Source organism: Lytechinus pictus, chromosome 8 (assembly GCF_037042905.1).
Source record: "Lytechinus pictus isolate F3 Inbred chromosome 8, Lp3.0, whole genome shotgun sequence".
NCBI classification, from domain to species: Eukaryota; Metazoa; Echinodermata; class Echinoidea; order Temnopleuroida; family Toxopneustidae; genus Lytechinus; species Lytechinus pictus.
Window position 1 is genome coordinate 17632077 of NC_087252.1, and position 14133 is coordinate 17646209.

The 14133-nt window shown below is 38.0% G+C and overlaps 1 protein-coding gene across 1 annotated transcript; it reads left to right on the top strand.

The window, feature by feature from the left end:
• The first annotated feature begins 8065 nt into the window (after positions 1–8065).
• On the top strand, positions 8066–13929 carry LOC135155081 (uncharacterized). The gene is made up of 2 exons (XM_064103680.1): positions 8066–8396; positions 8913–13929. Exon 2 carries the CDS (start codon positions 10050–10052, stop codon positions 13719–13721), a length of 3672 nt encoding a protein of 1223 aa, XP_063959750.1. The 5' UTR covers positions 8066–8396; positions 8913–10049; the 3' UTR covers positions 13722–13929.
• The last annotated feature ends 204 nt before the right edge of the window (positions 13930–14133 follow it).

The following is a 14133-nucleotide window of genomic DNA, read 5'->3' on the forward strand; positions in this document are numbered from 1 at the left end:
ATACCAATTTCCTTACTTACGCTCAATATTTACAGCCTGAGCCTTTAGTACGGCTATTTTTATGTATTATTTTGCTTTTTAACCTAGGCGTTGCGTTATAACTGAATGCATACCACTTAAAGATGTACTTTTTGTCTTTGTTCTCTTTTCCCCTGAATCCAACAAGCCTAATATACAATCGGTATATATGTATATATTGTGTATAATTATGTGTGTATGTGTATATTATATGCACATATATATATATATATATATACAATATATATATATATATATATATATATATATATATATATATATATGTATATATACAATTTGAACATTACCAATTAAGGATATGAATTCTTTGTCAGTGTATAAAAAAACTATTACATGATGTTGGTGTTAAAGTGAAATGTGTCTAAATTCAAAGGAATAGAATGATTTTTTATGAGGTGTAAAAAAAATCATTTTGTTTGAATTTGAGGTAACTCGAGGCGGCAAACGCTGTAATGGAGGAATTCATTATTTACTCGAAATATAATACTATAGGACGATGGGTAATTATAATAATAATAATAATAATACCTGGATTTATAAAGCGCCTTTTGCCTGATACAAAGCGCTGCTATTATTACCCCGGCTTTAGCTCGAGCTAATTATTCGTTGTTAAAGTGATACGTAAATGATTGAACTTATAAATGTTATGTAATTTTATTATTAAAAAAGAGAATAAAGAATGCAGTTTTGATGTTTTGATTATAATTCGCATAGACTCCGTTTCTATCTGATATGACGGGCTTTTTTCAATGCTAGAATAACGGCAATTCAAGCAGGCTTGAGATAATGTAGAGTATATAGTAATGATTTAAGAGTTTCATTATATTTTACGTTCACTATATCATCAAAGTTATCTTTAAGCTTGTCAAAAAAAAAAAAAATTATAGCTACCTGGTGTAACTCAATGTAATCAACCAAAATCCGACGAGGTATAGGTCGTTGAATATATATATATATATATATATAAATATATATATATATATATATATATATATATATATATATATATATATATATTATTATATATTTGTAAATAATGTACCAGTCCGATCTCTCTTAGCAATTGAACCAGAATCAGAATTAACCAACTGACAAAGAAAGGTGATGTATGATAGAAGATTACTTTCATCTTCGTGCATATTCAATGAAGATTAATTCGACGATCTATGCAAGTCGCTGATATACAAAATACAACACAGAGGGAAAAGAATGGAGCCCTGCGGGATTCCACAGTTTGTATTTCCCAGTACTTGCACGTGATTTGCATAATTGCATACTTAGGTTGCTAATCCATTTTTCCTTAGATAATAAATCATTTGTTCCTTCTGACAAACTCTGCATTCGTATTCATTTAGAAAGTGTAGCTGCAACGAAAGATTAGGATTGATTTTTTATTTTGTCGTAGTGATGTTAGGTCAAGATGCTGAACGTGCGTGATGTTCAGAGTTATGCATACATTTTATGTCATTTATGTGGCTTGTGGACATGAAAATGGTTCTGATAATTGTGATATTGGTGACGGTGTTTATGATGGCGACCATGCTGAAGGACTAATGAGAAGAGCTAAACACTGCTAAAACGCTAATGTTAATGTAACACCTCTGTCAGAAGCTTATTCAAACTCCCCTTTACTAGCCAGTGGAACGGCCTACTTGGTTGAGTAACTCCTTAATTTGTTTATGAATAGACCAAACCTGACTGCTAGAGTAGGCAACCCCTCACTGTGTTTGATAGCTATTGTGTGTGTGCACTGCATAGGGCAATGCAAGCAAATGCTCAGCAGACTGCAGATAAGCAAGCATAGGGTGCAGCAGCACCTTTCAGCAGCTCATTGGCTGGGAAAGCCAGCACTTTGGTGCCACGCCTTTGATATTTGGAGTGGCATGTAAGCCAGCAGTGGTTGGTTCACTGGTTGGAATTCAAGGTCCAGACTGTAAGTTGACGTTTTATTTTACCATATAATTATGGAAGGCTTTGATAACATTTAGAAACTGTTATGTTAATTTGTATTACAATTGAACATGACGAAGGATAATTATGCTTTTTAAAGACTAAGATATAAGACATCGGATATTATATTTATGTCATACACTTTATGATACATTTTATGCCTTACACACGTCATGAAATGATTGTTTTAGGAAGTGACTTAACTGTCCAATATTTTTAACTTGAAAGCTATTTTGTCATTTATCAAGACAATTAGTCTATTTACTACAAATGTTAAACACTTGTCAACTAAGGAGAGTGGAAATTTTTATATGACGCTTTGTTGGGATTAATGTTTCACTTGTTCAGAGTTAGGACACTGCTATTAGGTACTCGGAAGCAAGTATAGAAAGTTCAGTGACCTGCTTGAATGTACTCTGCCTTTACTTTATTATAAGCCATTTGAATAACAGAAATGATATGGACTGTAGGCTGTTAATCCTTGCGTATTCTCTTCCAGACGGCCGTTTTTCTCCATGGTTTATCCACGTCTTTTGACGTTCCGTGTCTCCATGTATCGCCAAAGTTCTCCTCGTTTAGCTACGTCCTACGTCTTGTGACGTTCACGGCCTATTCGACGTCTTACGACGTTCTACGATTGCTACGTTATCCACGGGAAAGTCCCGAGATCTAGGTTATCCGGTTTCTTCTAGTTTGGCAAGTTCATCGCATTCGCGAGTTCATCCTCATATCGTCTTCCGTTCGGCACTGCTCATCCATTTGCGTCTGACACCGGGTGATGAGTGAAGACTTGAGAAACTGAACTTTCCCCATAATATAAAGTCGGTATATGTATAGTATATACATTGTTTTCATAAACACACACAGAGTTTATGCTCTTTCCTTTGAATAGGAATAGCAGGTCACAATACTTAGTTTATTTACATTATACTAATTTGAATTGAGACAGATTGTTCCAAAACTTATTGATACTGGTTTATTGAACTTTATGTTTTGACAGCTTGTGAGCCTCGATAATGGCAATATTGATATATATAATAAATTCATTTTGATTGAAAGGTACAATTTTATCTTATAGTTTAATTCTTGGGTGGTCAAACAACCTGTTTAGACTAATAAGTCAAGTTCACATCAAACACAATGTGACAATTTGGGGGCTTGTCCGAGTTGTTTAGGCCATAACATACCCTGTTGGTTGAATTAATTGGTATAGGATTTGATTGTTAGATTTGTATAATGTACTGATGAAGATAATCTAGGATTTTCTGTTTGTTTTATTGGTCAACAGACATAAGATTTAATTGGTCGATGACATGACCTCTCGCAAAATTTGTGATATGTACTTATGAAAAATTTTCTGTTCAATTTTCAGAATTTAGCCGAAATCCTTCAAGTTCTTTGTGTCAGTGGGCCAAGGACCATCCAGTGCACCAACACTCCTGCTAGCGACGAGCATGCGCAGCAAGGTCAAGTGCGAGTAAAGGTTTATTTTGGATTGTCGGTGAGTTGCAAAATTGAATATGTATGAAAATTGTGCCACACAAGTTATCAAACACCCCTATAAGAAATAGTTGATATAGTATATAGTTACTCAATAGTTTTTTGACTTAGGTAGTGGTAGTTTAAACCTTTAAACATGAGTACTAAGTGGTTTGAGATTGGCAAGGAATTAGGTCTGTCAGGGCCTGAGCTTCTTTCATTTGTAGGAGAAAGGGAACAATTAGAGCGAGAGGAACGTAGGGCTAATAGAGAAGTTAGGAAAGAGGAAGAAAAAATTATGGAGATGAAACTTGAATTGGCTCGTGTTCAAAGCCAGAGTAGGTCTGATAGTATGATTGATAATGGTTATGGAAACGGTCGTAGTTTGGTACCAACCCCGAAACTCCCTCATTTTGTTGAAGGAAAAGATAATATGGACGCATATCTCAAAAGGTTTGAGAAGTATGCGGAAGTTCAGTCATGGCCAAGAAGTAGTTGGGCCATTAGTTTAAGTGCACTCTTGCAGGGTAAGGCACTCGATGTGTATTCAAGACTTCCAGCAGATAAAGCTGAAGATTATGATGCCCTCAAGGAAGCATTGTTGTTAAGGTTTGAACTTACTTGTGACGATTTTCGTCAAAAGTTCAGGTATTCCAATCCACAGTCTGGGGAGACCCCCACTCAATTTGTTGTTAGGTTAGAACATTATTTGAGTCGTTGGATTGATCTGTCAGGTACGCAACGTACATTCGATGGTGTAGTAGAAATGTTGCTCAAGCAACAACTGGTTGAGAGAGGTGGAACCTCTCTAGGTCTTTTTCTGAAGGAAAGGAAACCTAAGAATATTTCAGAGATGACTAGTCTAGCAGACACGTATGTAGAGGCCCATAGTGGTCACTTTGGAATTACCAGGAAAAATAAGAACGATAACAAGGGAAAGCCACAAGGTAGTAGGTACCCTCAGTCAGACAGTGAAGCTAAAACAAGTCCGGGGAACTTAAGAAATTCACTTCCTGAACGGAAAAGAATTGGTCCGTGTTTCATCTGTAACAAGATGGGGCATTTAGCAGCTAAATGTAACACTAAATTACAAGGTGCAAGTCTAATTTGTAGTACTAATCATTCAAAAAGTAGTAGCCAAAATCAGAAAAGAGAATCAACTCAGTATGAAACAAATAGTAAAGTGTCAGTTGATAGTAGGTCAGATTCTTGTGCAACTTGTTCGCTTCTTAGTCCAGATATGGAAGGAGGTGAGACACTTGGACTTTTGTTAATGTCTTTAGTTAGTGAGAAAGATAAGTCAGAGATAGTTAATAGAGATACCTTACAAAAATCACCGATGATGTGTGCTGCATGTCAGCGTCGTTGGCGTGGTAAGTTGACTGTTGTTGAAGGTAGGATTGGATCACACAAGGTTGATGTTCTTTATGATTCAGGATGTTCCGGTGTTGCGGTTAAGAAAAGTCTTGTGAGGTCAGATCAATTTACTGGTAAATATAGACAATGTGTTTTGATAGATCAGACTCTGCGTAGGTTTCCTACTGCTAATGTTCATATTAGCTCACCTTTGTTTGTAGGTACAATAGAAGCACTGTGTATAGAGACACCAGTTTTTGATGTTATAATAGGAGACATTGAAGGTGTCCGTTCCGTGAGTAATCCCCATCCAGATTGGAAAATGGTAGTTCAGGGTGACGATATTACTCAAGGTCATGTAAGGAATGTAGATTCCAATGGTAACTCTAATTCTGAGGATGAGATAGTTGAAGTTCATGATGATGATATTACTCAAGGTCATGTTAGGAATGTAGATTCCAATGGTAACTCTAATTCTGAGGATGAGATAGTTGAAGTTAATTGTGATGATGGTACTAATGTAGGCCTAGCTGTGCAGACAAGGTCTCAGAGTCGAGAAGCTCGACGCCCCCAGCGGCCCTTGAAAGTTCCATCTCAAATCCCAGATGTTTCTCCTGAAGAAATTAGAAGAGAAACTGCAAAGGATCCTAGTTTGAAGAGAGTGAGAGAACTCGCTCAAGTTAGTTTGTCAGATGATGATAGGAAGAACACTTATTTCGTAGTAGATGATGGACTGTTGTACAGAATGTTTCATCCTAAGAATGAGAGAGGTAATTCTGTGAAACAATTGGTAGTCCCTCAGGTCTTTAGGAAAGTTGTGTTGTCACTTGCTCATGAAGGAATAATGAGTGGGCATCAAGGCATAGGCAAAACCACTGAGAAGATTTTAACTTGTTTCTTCTGGCCCGGCATTCATGCCGATGTTACTCGTTTCTGTCGCTCTTGTGACATTTGTCAGCGGACAGTACCAAAGGGAAGAGTTCCCAAAGTGCCACTTGGCAAAATGCCCGTAATAGATATTCCATTTCTCAGAGTGGCTATTGATATAGTAGGCCCTATCCATCCAATGACTACAAAGAAGAACAGGTATATCCTGACCATTGTTGATTATGCGTCTCGCTATCCAGAGGCAGTCGCATTGCCAAATATCGAAACAACCACTGTAGCTGAGGCTATGGTTGAAGTGTTTTGTAGGGTAGGAGTTCCTCAGGAAATCCTTACCGATCGTGGTAGTCAGTTCACGTCTGACATGATGAAGGAGGTGAGTAGGTTGTTGTCAATAAAACAATTGACCACAACACCCTACCACCCCTCTTGTAATGGTTTGGTTGAGCGTTTCAACCAGACCCTAAAGCAAATCTTGAAAAGAGTTTGTGCGGATCGACCCAATGATTGGGACAGGTACATAGGACCAGTGTTGTTTGCATATAGATCAGCCCCTCAGGCATCCCTTAGGTATTCCCCTTTCGAATTGATCTATGGTAGGCAGGTTAGAGGTCCCCTAGAAATACTAGAAGGACTTATGGAGTGATGAAACTCATGATCCCGAGTTGAAGACTACTTATCAATATGTAGTCGATCTTAAAGAGAGATTGAAGAGTACTCTAGAAGCTGCTCATGATGAGCTTCGTAAGGCAACGTCTAGAAGTGAAAGGCACTACAATGTTAGGAGTAGGCAGCGTAAATTTGACCCTGGAGATAAGGTACTTAGCCTCCTCCCCACTGATCATAATAAGTTGCTCCTCCAGTGGAAAGGTCCATTTAAGGTTGTACACAAACTTGGCGATAATGATTATCGTCTTGATGTTAATGGAAACCACAAGACATTCCATGCAAACCTTTTGAGGAGATATATTGATAGGTTTGACAAAACAAAGGCAAATTCAGATAGTAGTAGTAGTAATAATTCAGATCCCAATGTTACTGTTGCTGGGTTGTTGGATGTGATTGCCCAGGCCACGATCGTCGACCATGAAGAGAAAGACGACGAGGACAATCCATCTCCAACATCAAACCCAATTACTATACAAGTTCCAAGATTGGAAGCGAAAGAGACTGTTGAAGATGTAAAGTTAGGACCTAACTTAGAAACTAGTCAGCAGCGTCAGTTGAAGAGGATACTTGGTAGTTATAGAGATGTACTGACTGATTTACCTGGTAAGACTCGATTAGGTGAACATTCGATTCGGCTAACGTCTGACGACCCCGTCCGACAGAAGCCATATCCAGTTCCTCATGCCCTCCGTGGCGTAATTGATAATGAAGTTGAGAAGATGATTGAGATGGAGGTAGTAGAAAAGTCTAATTCTCCATATTCATCCCCAATTGTTATTGTCAAGAAGTCAGATGGGAGTAATCGCTTTTGCATAGACTTTAGGCGGTTAAACCGCGTGACTGTTTTGATGCTGAGCCCCTTCCGAATACAGAAGAAATATTTTCTAGTTTGTCAGGGTCCCGCTTCTTTTCGAAGCTAGACGACATCTTGATCCACACCCCTACATGGGAAGAGCATCTTGTTATTCTACAAGAATTGCTGAGAAGACTGCGAGCAGCAGGACTGACTGCTCGGCCCAGTAAATGTCAACTGGGTTGTCAACAAGTAGAGTTTAATGTAATTTAATATTTTACTAGCTAAAGTGAGCTAGTGTTTTTTTTTTTTATCTTGATCTAAAGTTTTGTGTTTAAAAAAAAAAAAGATTGTCTAATACCATGAAAAGATATTAAGTAGGTAAAGAGAGATTTTATTTGTCTTGTTAGGAATAGAAATATCCGCATAATAAATCAAGCGTAATTAACTTACTCGATAATTTCTCTTTATAAAAAAAAAATGAAAACAAATTTGTTACCAATACCATTAACATAAATTTAGTAGGTATTGAAGTGTAATGTTCAGTTATAGTAAGCAAGTATGCATAATATACATAATATATACACATACATGTCTAATAAATACAAGTTTCTTTAACACTGTGACAAGTATTAACTATAATTACTAAGACATCTGTATACATGTTTTAAATAGGAATAGATATATATATATACACACATATGCATTGTTGATGATTTTCTTTGAAGAAGAAGAAAAAATATAAAAAAACCTCGATCCCAGAAAAGGAGTCGTGTTTAATTTGATTACTGACGATATTGAAACAAAGACAGGCAGTTAATGTTATAGTTGAAATAAGCTCTTATATTTTGGTTTTTGCAAAATGTGATACATTTTTTTCAAATAGGGGGTAATTGTCAGAAGCTTATTCAAACTCCCCTTTACTAGCCAGTGAAAAGGCCTACTTGGTTGAGTAACTCCTTAATTTGTTTATGAATAGACCAAACCTGACTGCTAGAGTAGGCAACCCCTCACTGTGTTTGATAGCTATTGTGTGTGTGCACTGCATAGGGCAATGCAAGCAAATGCTCAGCAGACTGCAGATAAGCAAGCATAGGGTGCAGCAGCACCTTTCAGCAGCTCATTGGCTGGGAAAGCCAGCACTTTGGTGCCACGCCTTTGATATTTGGAGTGGCATGTAAGCCAGCAGTGGTTGGTTCACTGGTTGGAATTCAAGGTCCAGACTGTAAGTTGATGTTTTATTTTACCATATAATTATGGAAGGCTTTGATAACATTTAGAAACTGTTATGTTAATTTGTATTACAATTGAACATGACGAAGGATAATTATGCTATTTAAAGACTAAGATATAAGACATCGGATATTATATTTATGTCATACACTTTATGATACATTTTATGCCTTACACACGTCATGAAATGATTGTTTTAGGAAGTGACTTAACTGTCCAATATTTTTAACTTGAAAGCTATTTTGTCATTTATCAAGACAATTAGTCTATTTACTACAAATGTTAAACACTTGTCAACTAAGGAGAGTGGAAATTTTTATATGACGCTTTGTTGGGATTAATGTTTCACTTGTTCAGAGTTAGGACACTGCTATTAGGTACTCGGAAGCAAGTATAGAAAGTTCAGTGACCTGCTTGAATGTACACTGCCTTTACTTTATTATAAGCCATTTGAATAACAGAAATGATATGGACTGTAGGCTGTTAATCCTTGCGTATTCTCTTCCAGACGGCCGTTTTTCTCCATGGTTTATCCACGTCTTTTGACGTTCCGTGTCTCCATGTATCGCCAAAGTTCTCCTCGTTTAGCTACGTCCTACGTCTTGTGACGTTCACGGCCTATTCGACGTCTTACGACGTTCTACGATTGCTACGTTATCCACGGGAAAGTCCCGAGATCTAGGTTATCCGGTTTCTTCTAGTTTGGCAAGTTCATCGCATTCGCGAGTTCATCCTCATATCGTCTTCCGTTCGGCACTGCTCATCCATTTGCGTCTGACACCGGGTGATGAGTGAAGACTTGAGAAACTGAACTTTCCCCATAATATAAAGTCGGTATATGTATAGTATATACATTGTTTTCATAAACACACACAGAGTTTATGCTCTTTCCTTTGAATAGGAATAGCAGGTCACAATACTTAGTTTATTTACATTATACTAATTTGAATTGAGACAGATTGTTCCAAAACTTATTGATACTGGTTTATTGAACTTTATGTTTTGACAGCTTGTGAGCCTCGATAATGGCAATATTGATATATATAATAAATTCATTTTGATTGAAAGGTACAATTTTATCTTATAGTTTAATTCTTGGGTGGTCAAACAACCTGTTTAGACTAATAAGTCAAGTTCACATCAAACACAATGTGACAATTTGGGGGCTTGTCCGAGTTGTTTAGGCCATAACATACCCTGTTGGTTGAATTAATTGGTATAGGATTTGATTGTTAGATTTGTATAATGTACTGATGAAGATAATCTAGGATTTTCTGTTTGTTTTATTGGTCAACAGACATAAGATTTAATTGGTCGATGACATGACCTCTCGCAAAATTTGTGATATGTACTTATGAAAAATTTTCTGTTCAATTTTCAGAATTTAGCCGAAATCCTTCAAGTTCTTTGTGTCAGTGGGCCAAGGACCATCCAGTGCACCAACACTCCTGCTAGCGACGAGCATGCGCAGCAAGGTCAAGTGCGAGTAAAGGTTTATTTTGGATTGTCGGTGAGTTGCAAAATTGAATATGTATGAAAATTGTGCCACACAAGTTATCAAACACCCCTATAAGAAATAGTTGATATAGTATATAGTTACTCAATAGTTTTTTGACTTAGGTAGTGGTAGTTTAAACCTTTAAACATGAGTACTAAGTGGTTTGAGATTGGCAAGGAATTAGGTCTGTCAGGGCCTGAGCTTCTTTCATTTGTAGGAGAAAGGGAACAATTAGAGCGAGAGGAACGTAGGGCTAATAGAGAAGTTAGGAAAGAGGAAGAAAAAATTATGGAGATGAAACTTGAATTGGCTCGTGTTCAAAGCCAGAGTAGGTCTGATAGTATGATTGATAATGGTTATGGAAACGGTCGTAGTTTGGTACCAACCCCGAAACTCCCTCATTTTGTTGAAGGAAAAGATAATATGGACGCATATCTCAAAAGGTTTGAGAAGTATGCGGAAGTTCAGTCATGGCCAAGAAGTAGTTGGGCCATTAGTTTAAGTGCACTCTTGCAGGGTAAGGCACTCGATGTGTATTCAAGACTTCCAGCAGATAAAGCTGAAGATTATGATGCCCTCAAGGAAGCATTGTTGTTAAGGTTTGAACTTACTTGTGACGATTTTCGTCAAAAGTTCAGGTATTCCAATCCACAGTCTGGGGAGACCCCCACTCAATTTGTTGTTAGGTTAGAACATTATTTGAGTCGTTGGATTGATCTGTCAGGTACGCAACGTACATTCGATGGTGTAGTAGAAATGTTGCTCAAGCAACAACTGGTTGAGAGAGGTGGAACCTCTCTAGGTCTTTTTCTGAAGGAAAGGAAACCTAAGAATATTTCAGAGATGACTAGTCTAGCAGACACGTATGTAGAGGCCCATAGTGGTCACTTTGGAATTACCAGGAAAAATAAGAACGATAACAAGGGAAAGCCACAAGGTAGTAGGTACCCTCAGTCAGACAGTGAAGCTAAAACAAGTCCGGGGAACTTAAGAAATTCACTTCCTGAACGGAAAAGAATTGGTCCGTGTTTCATCTGTAACAAGATGGGGCATTTAGCAGCTAAATGTAACACTAAATTACAAGGTGCAAGTCTAATTTGTAGTACTGATCATTCAAAAAGTAGTAGCCAAAATCAGAAAAGAGAATCAACTCAGTATGAAACAAATAGTAAAGTGTCAGTTGATAGTAGGTCAGATTCTTGTGCAACTTGTTCGCTTGTTAGTCCAGATATGGAAGGAGGTGAGACACTTGGACTTTTGTTAATGTCTTTAGTTAGTGAGAAAGATAAGTCAGAGATAGTTAATAGAGATACCTTACAAAAATCACCGATGATGTGTGCTGCATGTCAGCGTCGTTGGCGTGGTAAGTTGACTGTTGTTGAAGGTAGGATTGGATCACACAAGGTTGATGTTCTTTATGATTCAGGATGTTCCGGTGTTGCGGTTAAGAAAAGTCTTGTGAGGTCAGATCAATTTACTGGTAAATATAGACAATGTGTTTTGATAGATCAGACTCTGCGTAGGTTTCCTACTGCTAATGTTCATATTAGCTCACCTTTGTTTGTAGGTACAATAGAAGCACTGTGTATAGAGACACCAGTTTTTGATGTTATAATAGGGGACATTGAAGGTGTCCGTTCCGTGAGTAATCCCCATCCAGATTGGAAAATGGTAGTTCAGGGTGACGATATTACTCAAGGTCATGTAAGGAATGTAGATTCCAATGGTAACTCTAATTCTGAGGATGAGATAGTTGAAGTTCATGATGATGATATTACTCAAGGTCATGTTAGGAATGTAGATTCCAATGGTAACTCTAATTCTGAGGATGAGATAGTTGAAGTTAATTGTGATGATGGTACTAATGTAGGCCTAGCTGTGCAGACAAGGTCTCAGAGTCGAGAAGCTCGACGCCCCCAGCGGCCCTTGAAAGTTCCATCTCAAATCCCAGATGTTTCTCCTGAAGAAATTAGAAGAGAAACTGCAAAGGATCCTAGTTTGAAGAGAGTGAGAGAACTCGCTCAAGTTAGTTTGTCAGATGATGATAGGAAGAACACTTATTTCGTAGTAGATGATGGACTGTTGTACAGAATGTTTCATCCTAAGAATGAGAGAGGTAATTCTGTGAAACAATTGGTAGTCCCTCAGGTCTTTAGGAAAGTTGTGTTGTCACTTGCTCATGAAGGAATAATGAGTGGGCATCAAGGCATAGGCAAAACCACTGAGAAGATTTTAACTTGTTTCTTCTGGCCCGGCATTCATGCCGATGTTACTCGTTTCTGTCGCTCTTGTGACATTTGTCAGCGGACAGTACCAAAGGGAAGAGTTCCCAAAGTGCCACTTGGCAAAATGCCCGTAATAGATATTCCATTTCTCAGAGTGGCTATTGATATAGTAGGCCCTATCCATCCAATGACTACAAAGAAGAACAGGTATATCCTGACCATTGTTGATTATGCGTCTCGCTATCCAGAGGCAGTCGCATTGCCAAATATCGAAACAACCACTGTAGCTGAGGCTATGGTTGAAGTGTTTTGTAGGGTAGGAGTTCCTCAGGAAATCCTTACCGATCGTGGTAGTCAGTTCACGTCTGACATGATGAAGGAGGTGAGTAGGTTGTTGTCAATAAAACAATTGACCACAACACCCTACCACCCCTCTTGTAATGGTTTGGTTGAGCGTTTCAACCAGACCCTAAAGCAAATCTTGAAAAGAGTTTGTGCGGATCGACCCAATGATTGGGACAGGTACATAGGACCAGTGTTGTTTGCATATAGATCAGCCCCTCAGGCATCCCTTAGGTATTCCCCTTTCGAATTGATCTATGGTAGGCAGGTTAGAGGTCCCCTAGATATACTCAAGGACTTATGGAGTGATGAAACTCATGATCCCGAGTTGAAGACTACTTATCAATATGTAGTCGATCTTAAAGAGAGATTGAAGAGTACTCTAGAAGCTGCTCATGATGAGCTTCGTAAGGCAACGTCTAGAAGTGAAAGGCACTACAATGTTAGGAGTAGGCAGCGTAAATTTGACCCTGGAGATAAGGTACTTATCCTCCTCCCCACTGATCATAATAAGTTGCTCCTCCAGTGGAAAGGTCCATTTAAGGTTGTACACAAACTTGGCGATAATGATTATCGTCTTGATGTTAATGGAAACCACAAGACATTCCATGCAAACCTTTTGAGGAGATATATTGATAGGTTTGACAAAACAAAGGCAAATTCAGATAGTAGTAGTAGTAATAATCCAGATCCCAATGTTACTGTTGCTGGGTTGTTGGATGTGATTGCCCAGGCCACGATCGTCGACCATGAAGAGAAAGACGACGAGGACAATCCATCTCCAACATCAAACCCAATTACTATACAAGTTCCAAGATTGGAAGCGAAAGAGACTGTTGAAGATGTAAAGTTAGGACCTAACTTAGAAACTAGTCAGCAGCGTCAGTTGAAGAGGATACTTGGTAGTTATAGAGATGTACTGACTGATTTACCTGGTAAGACTCGATTAGGTGAACATTCGATTCGGCTAACGTCTGACGACCCCGTCCGACAGAAGCCATATCCAGTTCCTCATGCCCTCCGTGGCGTAATTGATAATGAAGTTGAGAAGATGATTGAGATGGAGGTAGTAGAAAAGTCTAATTCTCCATATTCATCCCCAATTGTTATTGTCAAGAAGTCAGATGGGAGTAATCGCTTTTGCATAGACTTTAGGCGGTTAAACCGCGTGACTGTTTTGATGCTGAGCCCCTTCCGAATACAGAAGAAATATTTTCTAGTTTGTCAGGGTCCCGCTTCTTTTCGAAGCTAGACGACATCTTGATCCACACCCCTACATGGGAAGAGCATCTTGTTATTCTACAAGAATTGCTGAGAAGACTGCGAGCAGCAGGACTGACTGCTCGGCCCAGTAAATGTCAACTGGGTTGTCAACAAGTAGAGTTTAATGTAATTTAATATTTTACTAGCTAAAGTGAGCTAGTGTTTTTTTTTTTATCTTGATCTAAAGTTTTGTGTTTAAAAAAAAAAAAGATTGTCTAATACCATGAAAAGATATTAAGTAGGTAAAGAGAGATTTTATGTGTCTTGTTAGGAATAGAAATATCCGCATAATAAATCAAGCGTAATTAACTTACTCGATAATTTCTCTTTATAAAAAAAAAATGAAAACAAATTTGTTACCAATACCATTAACATAAATTTAGTAGGTATTGAAGTGTAAT